The 18,979-nt window shown below is 43.7% G+C and overlaps 1 protein-coding gene across 2 annotated transcripts in view; it reads left to right on the top strand.

Annotated features, from left to right (window-relative positions):
* DOCK9 (dedicator of cytokinesis 9) overlaps positions 1–18,979 on the top strand; it is a 326,271-nt gene that overhangs the window by 297,370 nt on the left and 9,922 nt on the right. For both annotated transcript variants that reach the window (XR_010409934.1, XM_045869641.3), the window contains exon 54: positions 3,136–3,273. Coding sequence is in view for 1 of the 2 variants with exons in the window: in XM_045869641.3 (XP_045725597.1) it covers positions 3,136–3,273 (138 nt within the window). In the remaining variant the exon portion in view is untranslated. The remainder of the gene's footprint in view (positions 1–3,135; positions 3,274–18,979) is intronic.

Below are 18,979 nucleotides of genomic sequence, written 5' to 3' on the forward strand. Positions count from 1 at the left end.
AGCGGATGAACAGTGATGTGGGCATGTGGCCTGGCCACCAATTTTGCACCCTCCCAGATGGGGAGTGAGCAGGAATGGGAAGCAATATGCTTTTCCTGTCACCACCCCTGACAAGTGGTCACAAAGAGCCATCCTCAAGCCCCACTACTAAACTTGGCAGTGAAGGAAGCACTGAATACAGAGTCTGAAAATTTAGGTTCTAGTTCAAGTGGATCAAGCATGGAATCACATCACTATCTCTGAGAATCAGCCCCATCGTCTGTAAATGAGAAGAACTGCTGTTCTTGATGTCACAGAGGCTTTCTCTCAAATAAGATCATTCATTGTTATTATACGCCCATCCACTCCCCAAAAGGATTGGAGTGGGCTTGTTATAAAGACAGATAAAATAGAATCATCTAAGCAAGCATAAAGTAATTGAAGTTAAGAAATGGAGGGAGATGGGGTGCCTGGGTCGCTTAGTCGGTTGAGTGTCTGCCTTCAGCTTGGGTCATGGTCTCAGGGTCCTGAGATCAAGCCCCATGTTGGGCTCCCTGCTCGGTGGGGAGTCTGCTTCTCCCTCTCCCTCTGCAGCTACCCCAGCTTGTGGTGTCTCTCTCTCTCTCTCTCTCTCTCTCTCTCAAATAAATAATAAATAAAAATCTTTAAAAAATAAAATAAATTTAAAAAAAAGAAATGGAAGTAGGAAATGGTTATATATTATACTATGCGATCTGGAGTAAGCCCAAAATTTAGTTCTGAGCATCCTGGCAGCCAAGGCAAAAAGTGGCACCCTTTTCTTTTTTTTAACAGAAAACTGTAAAGTATAAGATGCTACTGTTTCACTTATACTCTTTTAAAGTAAACATTATATAATATTTAAAATGATTGTTCTATTTCAATGTGCAGATCCCAAACATGAACAGAATCCACCCAGGCTCTAAACTAGAATTCCCTGCATTTCTAAACATTTTAGGCTTTCTAGATTCATTGAGCTTAGAGCAGATTAATTTACCCTGTGGCCTCTTCCTCATCACAATCTCATATTCTAGACAAATCCAGTAATTTTTTTCCTCTCCTTCTCTCTTTATAAAAATAGCATCAATACTTTTTTCTAACTGTGAAAGCAAACTCTGCTCCTAGTAGAAATGTATAAAATATTAAATGAGAATTAAAATATCTATTGTCCTCCCTGTCCCGTCCCTTCCAGGTAACTGCCACCAACATTTCAACGGACTTCATTCCAGTATTTTCTCTGTGTCTTTTGACTCTCTTAGTACTTCTTGACCCATGAATTTTGGCTTGCCTTTATTTTAGAAGTTTTTGCCCCGATAAACACTGTGTAGGAGCCTCTAGAATTACCAGCTTGTCAACCTCTCCCGGACCTGGAGCTCATTTCCTTTAAAGGAAAAGGGAGCAGACTGTTCCTGGTACTGGCTTCGCTTCTTCCCACTGGGGAGCCTCAAGGCAGCAGTACTTCCACGGGGCTGAGGTGTGGACATCTCATCGTGGGCACCTGCTGTGACCAATTCCCACTCCGAAACACCTCTGTCCTGCAAATTGTCAGCAACCCCCGTCTCGTGGGAAACCTAGTTCAAAGCCACTATACAGTTCCTGGCCCAACATTCCTGTCTCCTTGGTGAAATTTCCCCGAAGGCAGAGTGGGCTTTGAGAAAGGGCTTCTCATCACCATCCCACTCTATTAAAAAAAAAAAGAAAAAAGTCCAGCTCACCATTCAGAATTTTCTTGCCCCTTCTTTTTTTATATTACTTTATATTATAGTACCTCTATATTATATTATCTATAGTATAATATTTTATATTATATTTTTTATAACTGACATAGAACATTGTATTTGTGTCAGGCGCATGATACAAAGATCTGATAATCTGTATATATTGTGAAAGGATCACCACAGTAAGTCCAGTTACCATCTGTCCCCATTTGCCCCTTATTTTACTGGTTGAAATTCGGAATGCATATGAATTAATACACATCACTTGAAAATCCCACGCCAAGACGGTCTGATCAGCCAGTGTCTGTGAGAATTATGATGACCTGTGATTTTGCTCCTCACATGTGATTCTAACTCACCAAGGGGAGGAGGACTGATTGCAAGGAGCGAGAGAAGTCATTTGAGAACTGAGTCCAGGAGAGACTTGGTCTGTGGCTCTGCAGGGAGGGCTGTGTAGCCCACTGTGGGAGCTCGGTCCCTGGGACATGGTGTGGGGAGCAGTGCCAGTGGTCCTGCTGGCTTTCGCCCTGGTGTCATGGAAGCTAGGGGTCCATCTCCCTCCCCTAGTCTCTGTTTAGAGCCACCTTCCTTTAGTTTCTGCTGGAAAGAGAGGGCCTGGGTGCCCATTCTTCCCGAGCTGTTCTCATGCAGTTGCCTGTCCTGGGTCACCATGCACTCCCCTGGGGTCCCTGCCTGGGCCTCTCAGAGACCGTGGCACTGACAGGAAACCTCTCCCTCCGCCTGGTAGAGGGTGGGGGCGGCCATGGTGCAGGTCACTGGGCACCACCACGGCTGTACCTATTTAGGAAAGGAATGATGGGTGTGGCAGGAAAAGGCCCTTAGACCTAGCGAAAGCACCCAAGAATCTAGACCTGCCTTGTCCTGAGGGCCCTCTCGGGAAAGTACCCCACTTCTGACCATGCTCCTGGGAGCTTGGGTCTACTCTCCTCGAGCAGAAATGAGCCCTTTTGCAAAGCTCCTCAGAGATGCTCCTAACCACTATGCCCATCTGCCGAGTCAGAGCTGCCATTTAGGGATGCTTTGGGCTCGAGGCACAGGTTACCATAGCTCCACCAAACCTGCTCTAGTCAAGTCCTCCCGTACCTTTCATGTTGCCAAATCCCATGGCCGATCCTCAGTCCTCACCTTGCCTGACCACCAGCAGCTTTGGATGCAATGGCCACTCCTTGACTCACCATCTTCACTGGGCTTCCAGGATACACCCCTCTGTTGCCTCATACTCAGGTGCTTCTGCCGTTCCCCAGCTTCTTCTCAGGGTGCCCTAGGGCTCAGCACATCACTTCTTCTGTTTGCCTTCGCTTGCCCCCTTGGTGATCTTGACCGATCTCCTCTGTGCTCACTATGTGAAGATTTACCTCATTTACATGATGACTTCCACATTTATGTCTCCAATCTCCAGACCCTCTGTTCACCGGTCTGCTTGACAGCTCCACTTGGAGATGGATTCAAATCTGAAACTCAACATGTGTCAGGTCAGAGTGCTCCTCACCAGAAGTCTTTCTCAGCCCAGTGGATGGCACCACCATATAAAAGTGAGGTATGCATCAGGAAATGGGGCTTTCTACACATTACTGTATTTTCACTTTCCCAGGGCTGGGGAGGGTCTCTTAAAAGCTAATCAACTTTCCAGAGGGCTTTGGACCATGCAGGTCTGTGGGTTCAAATACCCGCCCTGACACTACTAATGATGTGACTTTGGGCAGGAGACCCATGCTCTCAGGCCCTGCCAACCTCAAGGGCTGTTGGTTGCAAGGATCCAGCGACACATGCGCACATAGTAGGCCCTTAGCAAAGGTCCCTTTCCGTCCTGTCCCTGCACTGCCCTGATATATCCTGGAAACCTGTGGAGTTCCTCTTTGTTCCCACTGTGGCCCGATGAGCTTTTCACCTGTGCTCAGCCCGCCGTGACCTCGCAGGGCTCCGCACCTTTGCTCATGGAGTAACATTGGCCTTGAATGCCCTGGCTCTGTCACACCCTCTGTGTGGGCCAGCCTTCCATAAGGAGGGTGCTGGTTAGCTGGTGCCTCCTCTGGGGCACGGCCCACACCCTGCTAAGCAGAGGTAGCACCCATGTAGCGCTCTGGGCCTCTTGGTTGGCACTCACTGGTTCAACTCACCTAGCACCGAGCTGGAACAGATGAAATAGTCAGAGGACGAATGAAGCGGGGAAGCTGATGGGTGTTTAGTGCTTCCTCGGCAGCAGGGGCTGCTCTCGTTCTTTCCTTGGCCTCACTTCACAGACAAGGGAGCCGAGAGCAGGAGGGATGCCTGATGGGGGCAGGGTCACATGGCTAGGAAATGGCGGAGCCGGTATCTGAAGCAGTGCACTTGGCCCCGGAGTCCACGCTCATCCCCATCATGCTGTGCGGCCAAAGCAGAGCCTCCCCTAGTGATCCTTTAGGCTCTAGGCCCACGCTGCAGGTTAGGCAGCTGGAACAGGGAGGGAGCCTGAGAGAAATTCAGCATAAAGGCAAAGACGTCTATTTATTTGTTACTTTTTTATTATGGAGAATTTCAAACATAGACAAAGGAGATGAACTAGTACAATGCCCCCCCCCCCCCCCGCCATGAACCCGGTCCCCGGCATCAGCAATGGTCAACTCATGGCCGGTCTTCCCTTCTTATCCACTCCCCGACCTGTGTCATTTATTTGTACATTAAGTAGGCTCTACACCCAACGTGGGGCTTGAACTCGGGACCCCGAGGTCAACAGTTGTGTGCCCCACCCCTCCTGTGTCGTTTAGAAGCACATCCCAGACACTGCTGGACGCAGCTCCAAAGGATAAAGTTACCCTTATTATGCCTGAGCACTAACAAGTATCCCTTAATATCATCAAATATGATATTAAGTCATACCCGTCAGTGTTATCTCCAGTTACCCCATTCATATCATACTTAGAAAAACCGGTTTCTTTTGTCATTACACACATTTTGAGAATCAAATGCTTCTTTTGGGCCCTTTTCAGCGATAGGTTTCTGCTCCACTTTTTAGTTCCCTGAATCTAGTTGCTGGTGAAGGTGGGCCATTTGTCCTGTGGAGTTTCCTGCTGGATCTTGCAGCATGTAGCCCATAGTCTCCCATAACATGTTCTTCTGTCCTCTGTACTGCCTGTCTATGAGTCATCACATCTAGAGGCTTGATCAGACTCAAATTTGGATTTTTTTTTTTTGGCAAGACTGTTTCATAGGTGGTTGTGTAGTGCTCTATCCAGAGGCAGGTAATGTCTGGTGGGGCTGTTATGATAGTCAGTTCCATTCATTGGTTAGAGATTGCAAACAGTGATGTTCTGTCTTCATTGACTAACTGGGGTTCTTCTAAGAAAAACTTCCCCTCATCTGCCCTTTGGGTGGCACTCAGTACATTTGTGTAGGAAAAGAGGGATGAATACTGAACTCTCTTCCTTTGATTACCAGCTTTCAAAATCATGACTTCGTTCACTTGCATCCTCCTACAATGGCCAGTGTGTTTTTCTTTTCAGGGCTATTATGAATGCATGGAGTTAAACATATTTGATGTCTCATATTGCAATAATTTTTCTTATTGCTATTCATATGGGCTCATCTTGGCCAGTGGGGGTTTCTGCAGGCTGCTTCCTGAGCCCTGTTGTCATGACTCCCAAGTCTTTAATAACTTCCTCACTATTTGACATCATCAGATGTCTCAGAATCATCTGGGACATCCCAGAATCAGCCTGTTCTCCAGGAACCCCTGGAGGTTTTTTTAGTTAGAAATTTACCAACCAAGAAAAAGAAAAGAAAAGAAATTTACAAACCATGGTCTGGACACTAGAGATGATCCTTGCTCTGGGTTCGTCATTGGTTTTAGTCCTTTACAGTGGGAGAGCTAGGATTACACATCTATGAAATACCTCCTACCCTGGAACTCATAATGCTTCTCTCAACTCATATTGGGAACTTTAGATACTCACTTAACCTCTTCTTCTGTTCCATTTCTATCCCCTTTCTTCCACACTGACAGTCCTGGTTTTCACATCAAGAATGGTAGAATCAGGGACGCCTGGCTGGCTCAGTCGGTAGAGCTTGGGACTCTTGATCTCGGGGTCATTAGTTCAAGCCCCGCATTGGGGGTAGAGTTTACGTTTAAAAAAATGGTAGAATTAGAATATCACTAATTATTTGCTTTATTCCACATTATTATATATCTGGCAACCTCAGAATAACAATACCAACACTATCGCAAAAAAAAAAAAAAGACTGAATAATTCCAAGTGTTGAAAACCATGTAAAACCATTTCTGCAGTTATTTTGTCCTTAGGGTTTAACCAGCCTGGGATGTCCAGTCAAATTAGTGTGTGTTAAAGTCATTTAGAATAGTTAAGGTCATCTGTATCATTTTGTTTTCAGTTTGTAGAGATTGTTCCTTTCAAATTCAATTTTGTTTACAACTTGGCAAAAAATTCACATAACACAAAAAGGCATGGAAGGAACTCAAATGCATATTGAGAAGTGAAGAAGCCAGCCTGAAAAGTCAACATATGGTGTCATTCCAACTCCATGGACATTCTGGAAAAGGCAAATCTATGCAGATAATAAAAAAAAAGATCAGTGGTTGCCATGGGGCTAAGAGGTGGAGGGATGAATAGATGGAGCACAGGATTTTTAGGGCGGGGAAACTTCTGGATATAAATCATTATACATTTGTCAGAGCCCGTAGAACATACATCACCAAGACTGAACCCTAATGTCACCTCTGGACTTTGGATGATAAGGACATGTCAGTGTTGATTCATGCAGTGTGACCAGTGGGCAGGATGCCCACAGCGGGGAAGGCTGTGCCTGTGGGGGGTGGGGAGGAAGTCTGGGCGAACTCTCTGTACTTTCCCCTCAATTTTGCTGTGAGCCTGAAACTACTCTATTTTTAGTTCTTCAGTTCAGATGTTTCCAGGATCAAATATATAAGGAAAAAAGGTACATATAAAGAAGTTCAACCTCTATGCTTCTACCTTCTATTTTTTCCTATTCCTTAAAGAAAATCAATTTTAAGTGTTTTGGATTATCCTTCTGTTTTTTTCCATATCTCACACACACACACACACACACACACACACACGCCCCTCTCCTCCACCTCCTTAGGTAATGGCAGCACTCTCTCTGGAGATTTCCCGAGAGTGGTTGTCTATGTAACTTTCTGTCCCAAGAGTTGTTTCTGTTGCTTGTGAAGCATAGTCATTTATCCGACTGCTGAAATACCCTCTTGTTTTTCTTTCAGAGCAATAAAAGCTAATAGTGCATTTTCAAATCCATGGGCATCCCATTATGCAGTGGCCTTTCACAGATGGACCTTTCTGCTTGCTCTGTCCTTGGCTTCCCCATCTCACTGGCTCCTCATCCCAGGGCAGTGGCTGAAATGCTGTTCTTGAGTTAGCGTTGGACTTCTGCCATTGTCGCGATGTGCACTGAGTCATTGGCTGCTCATCCAATCCCGTTTAAAGCCCTCACACACTCCTAGGACCTGCCGATAATGGGAGCAAAGTCCCCTTGTAAAGAAAGGGATGCATTCTGCTGATTTAGATGAATTTTCATCCCCTTACCTCTCGGGGAAGGCTCTGGTGCTTGTCTCATCAGGCTGGCTCACGCTCATCCGTGCCGTGGAACACCTGGGGTCCCCTCCCTGTCAACCCCACGGCAGTCATGCCACACACCAGCGTCCCTTTCAGGGTGCAAATGCCACTGTACCCCACCTTTTGGGGGAACAGGTGCTGCGGCATGTGCCTGTTGTGAAGACAGGTAGATCTGTGCATTTATATCTTCAAAAGGACAGAGAGAGGCCAGCGTTGGGGCCATCTTTGCTGGGCTTGGTGGCATGCATGTTTTCAGACTGAGAGGTTTTGATATGGGCTTTTGAGCCAAGACACCTGGACTCGAGAGGGCCTTTGAAAATCATCTAATCCAGTAGTTCTCAATTGGGAATGATTTTGCCCCTCGGGACATTTGGCAATGTTTGGAGATATTTTTTGGGGTGGTCACAACAGGGGGGAGGGAACTACTGGAATCTAGTGGGTAGAGGCCAGGGATGTTGCTAAGGGCCTACGATACACGGGACAACCCCACAACAAAGAGTTACCTGGCCCAGAATATCGGTCGTGCCACGGTCAGAGGCCTTGATCTAAGTTCCTGTTGGTGACGATGTGGTCTGCAGACCAGCTTGGAGCAGAGGAGTCCATGGAGCTTGCTAGAGGGTCTTGGCCCCCATCCCAGACCTACTAGCCAAAATCTGCATTTCAACAAGACCCCAGGGGATTCTTCACCCATTAAGGTTGAAGAATCACTTCTTCACGTGATTCCCAATCTCTAACTCAGTGTCAAGAGGGCCTGATAGCAAAAGTCATATTTCCCACCAAAATGTAGTACTCAACAGAAGCTCTGTCTAAATTAGCTAGCTCTTTTAATATCTTTAAGATGCTTATTTTAAGGAATGGTTTAGCCTAATCGTTTTTATTTTTAATCTGAAGATAAGAAGATCCCTCATACCCTTCAGTGGCATGTTCCAGTGTTTTAAAGCGCCCTTAAAGCTCTTGATCGGAGCATTTGCCGCTCACTTACAGGGGGTGCGGCTTTGAAACCTTCCACCCACCCCCAGCCTTAGTTATTTCCTGAGTATCAGAATAACCTGCCCAGAAATCAAGCTTCACAAGAGCAGACACGAGGGCTCCTTCTCATTCAGTTTCTCCTCGTGCTGAGCACAGTGCCTGGCAACTCAGAAACGCTCCATGTATTGGATTAATGGAATTGAGAGAAGTGGGGAATGAGGGGGAGTAAAGAGAGGAAGGGAGGGAGGGAGGGAGGAAGGAGGAAAGATGGAAGGAAGGAAAGAGGGAGGGAGGGAGGGAGGGAGGAAGGAAGGGAGGGAGGAAGGGGAGCAGGGGGGAGGAAGCCGGCCAGCCAGCCCCTCCACAAGGCATTCAGGACACAGAATTTGGAGTCCAGGAGAAGGAAGGCAGGACGGCTCTCACAGTGGCCATCTCCAGCTGTCCGAGGCCAGAGAGGGAGGCGCAGAGATGGGACGAGCTGACAGCTCCCCCCAGCCCCCTCTCAGGCCTCAGCATTGCTTCTGAATGTTCTTCTATCTGCAAGTCATCAGCCTGGAGCCTTTGCCTTCTCCCTGTGCACCCACAACACCACACCACTTCCAGAATGATCATCTCCGTGAGTGGCTAAGAAGCCAAGGGCCGGCCACAGTTCGGCCCCAACCCTGAGCTGCCTACCCAGTCTCGGTTGCCCCTTGGTGGCAGAACGCACGGAGCTGGCGGCGCATTGCAGCAAGTGAATAGTCGCCGTGATTGGGCCACTGTGCTGATGAAGCATCTGCCCCCAGTGTCTCGTGCTTATCTTGTTATTCTTCCCCACTTCACTGTGAGCTGCATAACAGGAAGGGAGGCTCAAAGGGTACAGTGATTTGCTGGCAGAGTCAGGACCAAACTCCAAGTCCCCTGTGCCAATGTTCCCCAAGCCAGTCCGGGCAACTAACAGTGGCTCGTGGGCGACCTGAGAGTTAGGGCAAGAAGAGACGGGCCTTTTCGTCTTCAGATTAAGCCTCCAGTGTGTTTAACCAATTGCTTTATGTTTCACATTGTCCCGTAAATAATTTCAGGAAGATTGTGAGGTCGAAAGTGGAAGAGTGGGGAGAACATAAACCAGGGGCAAGAGAGGGGCTAAGACAAAAGCATCTATAATCAAAGACCCAGATGATCGCCCACCTTTGCTTGTTAGTTGCCCGTGGAAAAGAAACTCAGTTTTCAATCGCTGAGTCAAACAATTGCTGAAGGAAAACACGAGTGATCCTAAAACCACGGAAGGACATGAGCTTCTCCTTTGGGCCCCTGGACAAAGGCTGTCTCGGCCACAAGCTTCCAGGGGACCATGTGCATCAGAAGGCCAAGGGCAGCAGGTGAAAGGGCAGTTGGGTAGAGCAGGTGTACGAGGGACATTGGCCTGTGGTCCGGCCCCAGTCCCTGCAGGGCTGCTTCATTCCGGGGGTACACCTCAACCACCAAATCCACCCCCAGACGTGGCCGCCACCTGCCTCCCAGCACCCGACTCCTGAGCCTAATGGCCAAGAGTCTGAATCTCCCAACTACCGAGAACAGCTCTTCCATAACTGTCCATCTTCCCAGGGGCAGTACCCTCCTTACTGGGAGCCCAGTAAAAACTTCGGCAGGACTACGGGCATCAGACATTGACTTTGTGACTCTGGTTATGAGCTCCTTTTACTTTAAGTCATTCTATTCGGGTGACACGGTGGCCAGGGAAGCTATGGGACGCACCTTAGCACTAGTGCATGGTAACTAATGGGACAAGTTTGCGCCATTTTGGGTAATTTGGGGAAGCATGATGCTCTGATCGAGGCCAGAGGAAGCACTTCTGGAGCCAATCCATTCCCTTCTGGCATGTCTTCCTTCTTATCAGCCTCTCACAAAGCAATCAAGGAAACGAGGAGAAGCAAACAACCCGGGGTCATTGTGAGACAGAGCAACCCACCTGGAGCAGTCACAGGTTGACCGCACAATTACATCAGAAATTAACCCAAGTCCTCTTACTCGTTACACTGATGCATCCCAGCCACCTGCCACCTGTGCTGTGTTTTGGGGACCCTCTTGTGGCAATACCATGTTGTCAGTGCCTGAACCAGAACTGTGTCCACAGCACCAGGGACAGTCGGGCCAACTTAACAAAGACAGACATTGCAAAGTAGGGGAGGGTATTTCAGGCAGAGGGAGCAGCCCATGCAGTTATAAGGATCTAGAAAACATGGTTGTGTGTGGGAAACTTCTCACGTGGAATCTGAGGTGACAAGAACCAGTGTTGGACGGAAAGCTGGCCCTGGAGAGGGAGAACTCTTATGTGCCACACTGGAGTTTGGAATTTGTCCTGTGGCTAGTGAGAAGCCCAAGAAGGTTTTGTTAGGGTGGTGGGTGGGGAAGAGGGAGACGTGACCAGCTCTGAGGTCTGAAAAATAACTTGAGTAGCCTGGCAGAGGCAGGACCTTAGAGAAGCTGGATCTATCGTGATATTTAAATCATCTTTTCTGAGTCATTTTGTGGAATGGCTTAGTTGTTTTAATAAATAGCCAAAAAGATACTGTGGTCATTCAAAAAGTAAAACACTTTCTATTCCAGAGTGTTTATTTTCAGACTAACTAATCCCTCCATGTGCCTTTTAGGTTTCTAGAGATCACTCACCCTGTTAAACTCAGTATCAGGTGAAGAAATACTCCTGCTTTGTGCTTGAAATTGAAATCTAGGGGTGCCTGGCTGGTTCAGATGGTAAAAGGTGTGACTCTTGATCTCAGGCTTGTGGGCTCGAGCCCCACATTGGGTGTAGAGATTGCTTAAAGTCTTAAAAAAAAAAAAAAGAAATTGAAATGTAAAGCCTAAGTTTTCCATTTGAAATACTTTATATCACTCAAACATTAGAAGGTCTTGAACCGAGCCACCAAAATGCCACAGCAAGTGGAGCAAATCTGTAAGTATCAGGACAGAAGTTCCGAAGGTCAGCAAAATGGAATGGAAGGCCACCCTGGACCAGGTGGTTCTGTCTTAAAAGCAAGAGAACTCTAGTTCAACGATCTTAAGAGCACCTCAAGAAAACTTCATGCTTCAAGCATTGCATCTAAAGAGTCTCTACTCTCCCAAGATCAGCTGTTCATTCAAGATGTAAGTGCTAAACTCCTCTGTGCTAAGAAATGACTAAAACAGACATCCATGCAGTGCACGTTTCTTTGGTATGGTTATTCGGGAAGCCTAGGCCAGAATTTCCTAAAAACTATTCACCATATTATGTGTAAATTTTGCCTCAATAAGGGTGGATGGGGGAGGACAGTGTGATCTTTAGAGGAGTCTCGACTGGCTGTTCTAACAGTTGTTTCCCCTGTGTGCACCTTGGGGCAGAGATGCTGGCTCCTGCCCCACAGGCAGCTGGTGTGGGCGTGTCTGTGAAACCACCTGCCACGGCACCCGGCCCACGGTGGCCTCTCAGAAACTGGCGACTGTGCACAAAGACATTGGAAAGACACATTTCCTCCCTAAGAAATTTTCAAAGACTGTTTAGACCAGTGCACATTTATAAACGTTGCTTCTCTAAGGATGAATCTGCCTTTATTCACATCTGTTTGGGGTATGACATTTTCTATCCTGGTCTCCATCTGATAGGCCAAGAACAGGGCAGAGACATGGCACCCATGGGACTTCTTCATTGTACAATATCACCACTGCATAATTCCAGAATATTTCTGTGACTCGAAAAAGGAACCCTGTAGCCCTTAACAGTAACTCCCCATGCCTCCATTCCCTGCTCCTGGCAGCTATTCATCTGTTTTCTATCTCTGTGGATTTGACTCTTCTGGAAGTTTCTATGAATGGATTCATACAAAGTCTTCTGTGTTGTCTTCATTCGCTTAGCATAATGCTTTCAAGTCTCATCCATATAGCATGGATCAGTACTTCATTCCTTTTTGTGGCTGAATAATAGAACACATTTTGTTTATCCATTTATCAGGCAATGGACATTGGAGTTGTTTCGCTTGTTGGCTATTATCAATAATGCTGTTATAAATATCCCTGTTCAAGTTTTTATGTTTTCAGTTCTCTTGTGATATGTCTAGTAGTGGAATTGCTGGATACAATGTTGAATAGAAGTGGCAAGAGCAGACATTGTTTCTGATCTTAGGGGGAAGTGGCCTTGATCAAGTTGAAGAAGTTCCCTTCTGTCCCTAGTTTGTTTCGTGTTTTTAGCATGAGAAGGTATTGGATTTTGTTGAATGCTTTTTCTGTGTCTCTTGAAATGATAATGTGATTTTGTCCTTTATGAATCTGAGGTGTTCCATTGATTTTTGGTATGTTAAATCGTGCATTCTTGGGGTAAATCCCACTTAGTCATGATGTATAATCTTTTTCATATGTTGTTAGATTCAGTTTGTTAGTACTTTGTGGAAAAAATTGCTTCCATTTCTGTAAGGGATATTGGCCTTTTTCTGTGATGTCTATCCAGTTTTGGGGTTTGGGAAATGCTGGCCTCCTAGAATGAGCTGGGAAGTGCATCCTCCTCTTCTGTATTTTTCCAAGAGTTGGTAAAGGTTTGGGATCTTTTTCCTCTTTAAATGTTTGGCAGAATTCACCCATGAGATCCCCTGGGCCTAGGCTTTCCTTCAGGGGAAGTTTTCGATTACTAGTTCAATCTCTGTATTTGTTATAGGTCTATTCAGACTTTCTACTTCTTCCTGAATCAGTTTCAGTAGTTTGTGTCTTTCTAGGAATTTGTCCTTTTCATTTAAGTTATCGATTATTAATTTAGATTCTCAAATAATTGATGTATACCTGCTCATATTATTTCCTTGTCATCCTGTTAATTTCTGCAAGGTCAGCAGTGGTGCTCTCTCTTTTATTCTTGATGTTAGTGCTTTGAATTTCTCTTTCTCCCTTTCTTCCTCTCTCCCTCCATCAGCTAAATATTTGTCCATTTTGTTGCTCTTTTCAAAGAACCAACTTTTGGTTTCATTGATTTTCTCTATTGTTTTTCTATTCTCTTTCATTTTCCCCCCACTCTAGTCTTTTTTTTTTTTTTTTTTTTTTGAGAGAGAGGGAGAGAGAGAGAGAGCATGAGAGGGGTGAGGGTCAGAGGGAGAAGCAGACTCCCTGATGAGCAGGGAGCCCGATGTGGGCCTCGATCCTGGGACTCCAGGATCATGACCTGAGCCAAAGGCAGTCGCTTAACTGACTGAGCCACCCAGCCACCCTCCCCCACTCTAGTCTTTATTAATTCCTTCTTTCTCCTTGCTTTGGATTCAGGTTGCTCTTCTATTTCTAGTTTCTTAAGGTAGAAGTTTAAGTTATTGATTTGAGATATTTTCACTTTTTTTTTTTTAAGATTTTATTTATTTATTTGAGAGAGAGAGAATGAGAGACAGAGAGCATGAGAGGGAGGAGGGTCAGAGGGAGAAGCAGACTCCCCGCTGAGCAGGGAGCCTGATGCGGGACTCGATCCCGGGACTCCAGGATCATGACCCAAGCCGAAGGCAGTCGCTTAACCAACTGAGCCACCCAGGCGCCCTATTTTCACTTTTTTAATACAGAAATTCACAGCTTTAGGTGCATCCCATGGAGTTTAGCTGCATCCCATGAAGTTTAGTACACTGTGTTTCCATGTGCTCTTGAGTATTCTGCTTTTGTTAGGTGGAGTGTTATTTAGATATCAACTAGGTCCAGTTGGTTGATAGTGTTGTTCCAGTCTTCTATATCTTATATATATATAGCCACTCCAGCTTTCTTATATATTTTTTTCATTTTCCATGGCATATACCTTTCCATTCTTTTCCTTTGAACCTATTTGTGTCTGACTCTTGATTTCGGCTCAGATCATGATCGCAGGGTTGTGGGATCAAGCCCCGTGTCAGGCTCCATGCTCAGCATGGAGTCTGCTTGGGATTCTCTCTTTCTCCCTCTCCCTTTGCCCCTCTCCCTGCTCACACTGTCTCTCTCTCAAAAAAATTAAATAAATAAATAAATAGGCAGAATATACTGATAAAGAAAAAATAGCAAAAGCAGCAAGACAAAAGAAGACAGTAACATACAAGGGAAAACCCATAGGGGTAGCAGGGTTTTTTCAGTAGAAACTTTCCAAGCCAGAAGAGAGTGGCATGATATTTTCAAAGTGCTGAATGGAAAAAATCTGCAGCCAAGAATACTCTTTCCAGCAAGGTTATCATTCATAATAGAATGGGAGATAAGGAGTTTCTCAGAAAACAAAAACTAAAGGAGTTCATTACCACTAAACCAGCCCTGCAAGAAATAATGAGAACTCTTTGAATGGAAAAAAGAGACCAGAAGTGACAGTATAAAGGTAGAAAACACAAAAGCAGTAAAAATGAATATTTCTCTAAAAAGTAAGTCAAGAAACTCACAATATAAAAGGATTTAAAATATGACATTTACCTAAAATGTGGGGAATAGAGGAGTAAAGAATAAGTTCAAATTTAAAAGACCATCAAATTAATATAGACTGCTATATGCAGGAGAGGTTATATACAAAGCTAATGGTAACCATATATCAAGAACCACTCATAAATTTGCAAAGAATAAAGAGAAAGAAATCAAAATATATCACTAAAGAAAACTAGCAAACCATGAAAGAGAGAAAGACAAGAAAGGATCAGAGAGAATCTTTGGAAACAACCACAAAACAAGTAATAAAATGACAACAAATACATATGTATTAATAATTATTTTGAATGTAAATGGTCTAAATGGTCCAATCAAGAGCCAGAGGATAACAGAATGGATAAAAACAAGACCCACCTATATGCTGCCTACAAGAAACTCATTTCAGACCTAAAGACACCTGCAGATTGAAAGTGAGGGGATGGAGAAATATCTGTCATAGAAATGGATGTCAAAAGAAAGCCAGAGTAGCAATACTTATATTGGACAAAATAAACTTTAAAACAAAGACTGTAATAAGACACAAAGACGGACACTATGTAATAATAAAGAGGACAATCCAGCAAGAAGATAGAACAATTGTAAATATTTATGCACCCAACATGGGAGTACCCAAATACATAAAATGGTTAATAACAAACATAAAAGAACTAATCAATATTAATATAGTAATAGTAGGGGACTTTAACACACCACTTACATCAATGTACAGGTCATCCAAACAGAAACTCAAAAAGGAAATAATGGCTTTTAATGACACACTGGACCAGGTGGATTTAACAGATATATTCAGGACATTCCATCCTAAAACACAGAATACACATTCTTTTGAAGTGCACAAGGAACATTCTCCAGAATAGATCACATATTAGGCCACAAAAAAAGTCTCAACAAATTCAAAACGATTGAAGTCATACCATGCATCTTTTCTGACCACAACACTATGAAACTAGAAGTCAACCACAAGAAAAATTCTGGAAAGACCACAAATACACAGAGATTAAATAACATGCTACTAAACAATGGATGGGTCACCCAGGAAATTTAAAAAAAAATTAAAAAGTACATAGAAACAAATGAAAATGAAAACATATGATTCAAAACCTTTGGGATGCAGCAAAAAGTTCTAAGAGGGAAATTTATAGCAATATAGGCCTACCTCAAGAAGCAAGAAAAATTTCAAATAAACAACCTAATTTTATACCTAAAGGAGCTAGAAAAAGAACAACAAACAAAACCTAAAACCAGCAGAAGGAAGGAAATAATAAAGATTAGAATAGAAATAAATGATATAGAAACCAAAAAAACACTATAGAACAGATCAGTGAAACCAGGAGCTTGTTTTTTGAAAAAATCAATAAAATTGATAAACCACTAGCCATATTTATCAAGAAAAAAAGAGAAAGGACCTGAATAAAATCACAAATGACAGAAGAGAAATGACAACAAATACCACAGTAATACAAACAATTATAAGAGAATATTAGAAAAAACAAACAGGGACAACCTAGAAGAAATGGATAAATTCCTAGAAACATATTACCTACTAAAACTGAAACAGGAAAAAATAGAAAATTTGAACAGATGGATTACCAGCAAAGAAATTGAATCAGTAATCAAAAGCTCTCAACAAAAAAAAGTCCAGGATAGATGGCTTCACAGGTGAATTCTACCAAACATTTGAAGAAGAGTTAATACCTATTCTCAAACTATTCCAAAAATTAGAATTAGAATGAAACTGGACCACTTTCTTACACCAAACACAAAAATAAATTCAAGATGGATTAAAGATCTAAATGTGAGACCTGAAACCATAAAAATCCTAGAAGAGAACACAAGCACTAATTTCCTTGATATCAGTTGTAGCAAGTTTTTTCTACGTATGTCTCCCAAGGCAAGGGAAACAAAGGCAAAATTAAACTGTTGGGACTACATCAAATGGGAGACGATATTTGCAAGTGACATATCCCATAGAGGGTTAGTATCCAAAATATATAAAGAACTTATACAGCTCAACACCAAAAAAAAAGCAAATAATCCAATTAAAAACTGGGCAGAAGATATGAACAGACATTTCTCCAAAGAAGACATCCAGATGGCCAACAGATAGATGAAAAGATGCTCATCATCACTTACCATCAGGGAAATGCAAATCAAAACTGTCAGAATGGCTAAAATAAAAAACACAAGAAACAACAGGTGTTGGGAAGGATGTGGAGAGAAAGGAACCTTTGTGCACTGTTGGTGGGAATGCACACTTGTGCATCCACTGTGGAAAACAATGTGGAGTTTCCACAAAAAGTTAAAAATAGAACTACCTTATGATCCAGCAATCATACTACTGGGTATTTACCCAAAGAATACAAAAACATGAATTCAAAGGGATACCTGCAACCCTATGTTCATAGCAGCATTATCTACAATAGCCAAGAAGTGGAAGCAGCCCAAGTGCCCATCGACAGATGAATGGATAAAGAAGATGTGGTATATATACAATGGAATATTATTCAGCCATAAAAAAGAATGAAATTTTGACCATTTTTGACAATATGGATTGACCTTGAGGGTATTATGTGAAGAAAAGTATGTCAGACAGAGAAAGACAACTATTGTATGATCTCACTCATATGTGGAATCTTAAAAAAAATCCAAAACAAGTGAACAAACAAAAGAAAACAAGGTCATAGATACAGAGAACAGACTGGTGGTTACCAGAGGGGAAGGGGGTGAGGGGTGGGCACAATGAAGGAAGGGGGTCAACGGTATGGTGATGGATGGTCACTAGACTTGTGGTGGTGATCCCTTTGTAGTGTTTGCAGAGGTCCAGTTATAAAGCTGTACACCTGAAACTTATATAGATATAGTTATGAATATAGATCAGAGAGAAAAGTAGCTATACAGCCCTTGTTGTATGCCACACACTGAACAGAGACTACCTCTCCTCTGTACAATAAGCGGGAAAGATAATTCTCTGTGTGTATCGACAGAAAACACAGGGTTAGAGACACCAAGTAACCAGGCCTGGCTTCCTTGCTCCCCTTTGCGGTGCAGTGTGGTCCGTCTGCCCTTTCCTTATGCAAAAACATGCTCCTGAGCCTGAAGGGTCCGCATGGATTCCTGCTGAAGCCCTCCCGTCCATGGACTCCCTTCCTCAACTGGACTCACATATTACTTTTACATTCAGAAAAATAAAGCTATCTAAAAAACAATTGCCCACTTGATTTTGATGATAATGTGGGAGTGACTTTCTTATCTTCAGGAAGGATGTCAGCTTTTCTCGGTTACTAGGTTTAGAGAAACATCGATGTGATTCAAAAGAGAGTTTCCCAGTGCACTTACTGTGGAGAGCAAACATGCCTCACTAATACGCTGGCGTAGAGAGCGTTAATGCATATCTAATCTCTGCAGACCCACTCCATTCTCACTAATGGTAACACGCTAGGTAGGATCTTAGGACACGGTCTCCCAGATGATGAGAAATTATTTGGTCTGTTTTACAGATAAGAAAACTTCCGTACAGAGAACTGTTTTTTTTTCTCTGGACATACCAGTTCAATAAAGTCAAGAGTAAAATGTATTCTTTGAGTTTCTGGCCTACTATGTTGGCCTTGTTGCTTGTGTGTAGGATATTCAGAGAGTAGAATCCCTAAAGTAATATAATACTCTGATGTTTGTTCCAGAAAACCTTGTTTTCAGAGATCGGGAACACATTAAGTTAATGGAAGCTGTTTTTCTTGTCTAGTCACAGACTCCTGAATTGAAGGGAAAGTATGCTGTGTGGTTTTATATTTTCCCACTGAAGCGACACAGTTATCTTTCCAGAAAAATATTGGGGGGGGGGACATTGTTCCCATGAACGTTTCGGGAACTATACGTGAATGGCATGGAATACATGCCAAAAGATAACTGGGCCATGATGGCAGAAGAACCAGTGGTGAGCACTGAATATATTGGAAAATAAAATCAAGTCTAAAACCAATGTGAGAAAAGCGACAGATCAGAATGTAAACGTTTTGAGCCTTGAGAAGCTAGACAGGACACAACTGATAAAACTCATCAGGGACCGAGGGCAAGGTTGTGGAGAGTAAGGAAACTTCTCTTTAATGATCCCCACCTATGGCAACTCAGCAAATGGGGCAGTCTGCTGAGTAGTGACTGACATTCGGTGGCATTTTACAGAGTGCTTCCATATGTAATATCTCAAGAAACTTCTCTGTGACTTGATGAGGTAGGTAATATCACAGTCATACAGATAAGGAATCATACGTGAAGAGTGACATGACTTACCAA

The sequence above is a fragment of the Mirounga angustirostris genome, unplaced genomic scaffold, assembly GCF_029215605.1.
Source record: "Mirounga angustirostris isolate CCGP_5_RB_7025 unplaced genomic scaffold, mMirAng1.0.hap1 SCAF_3, whole genome shotgun sequence".
Taxonomy (NCBI): domain Eukaryota; kingdom Metazoa; phylum Chordata; class Mammalia; order Carnivora; family Phocidae; genus Mirounga; species Mirounga angustirostris.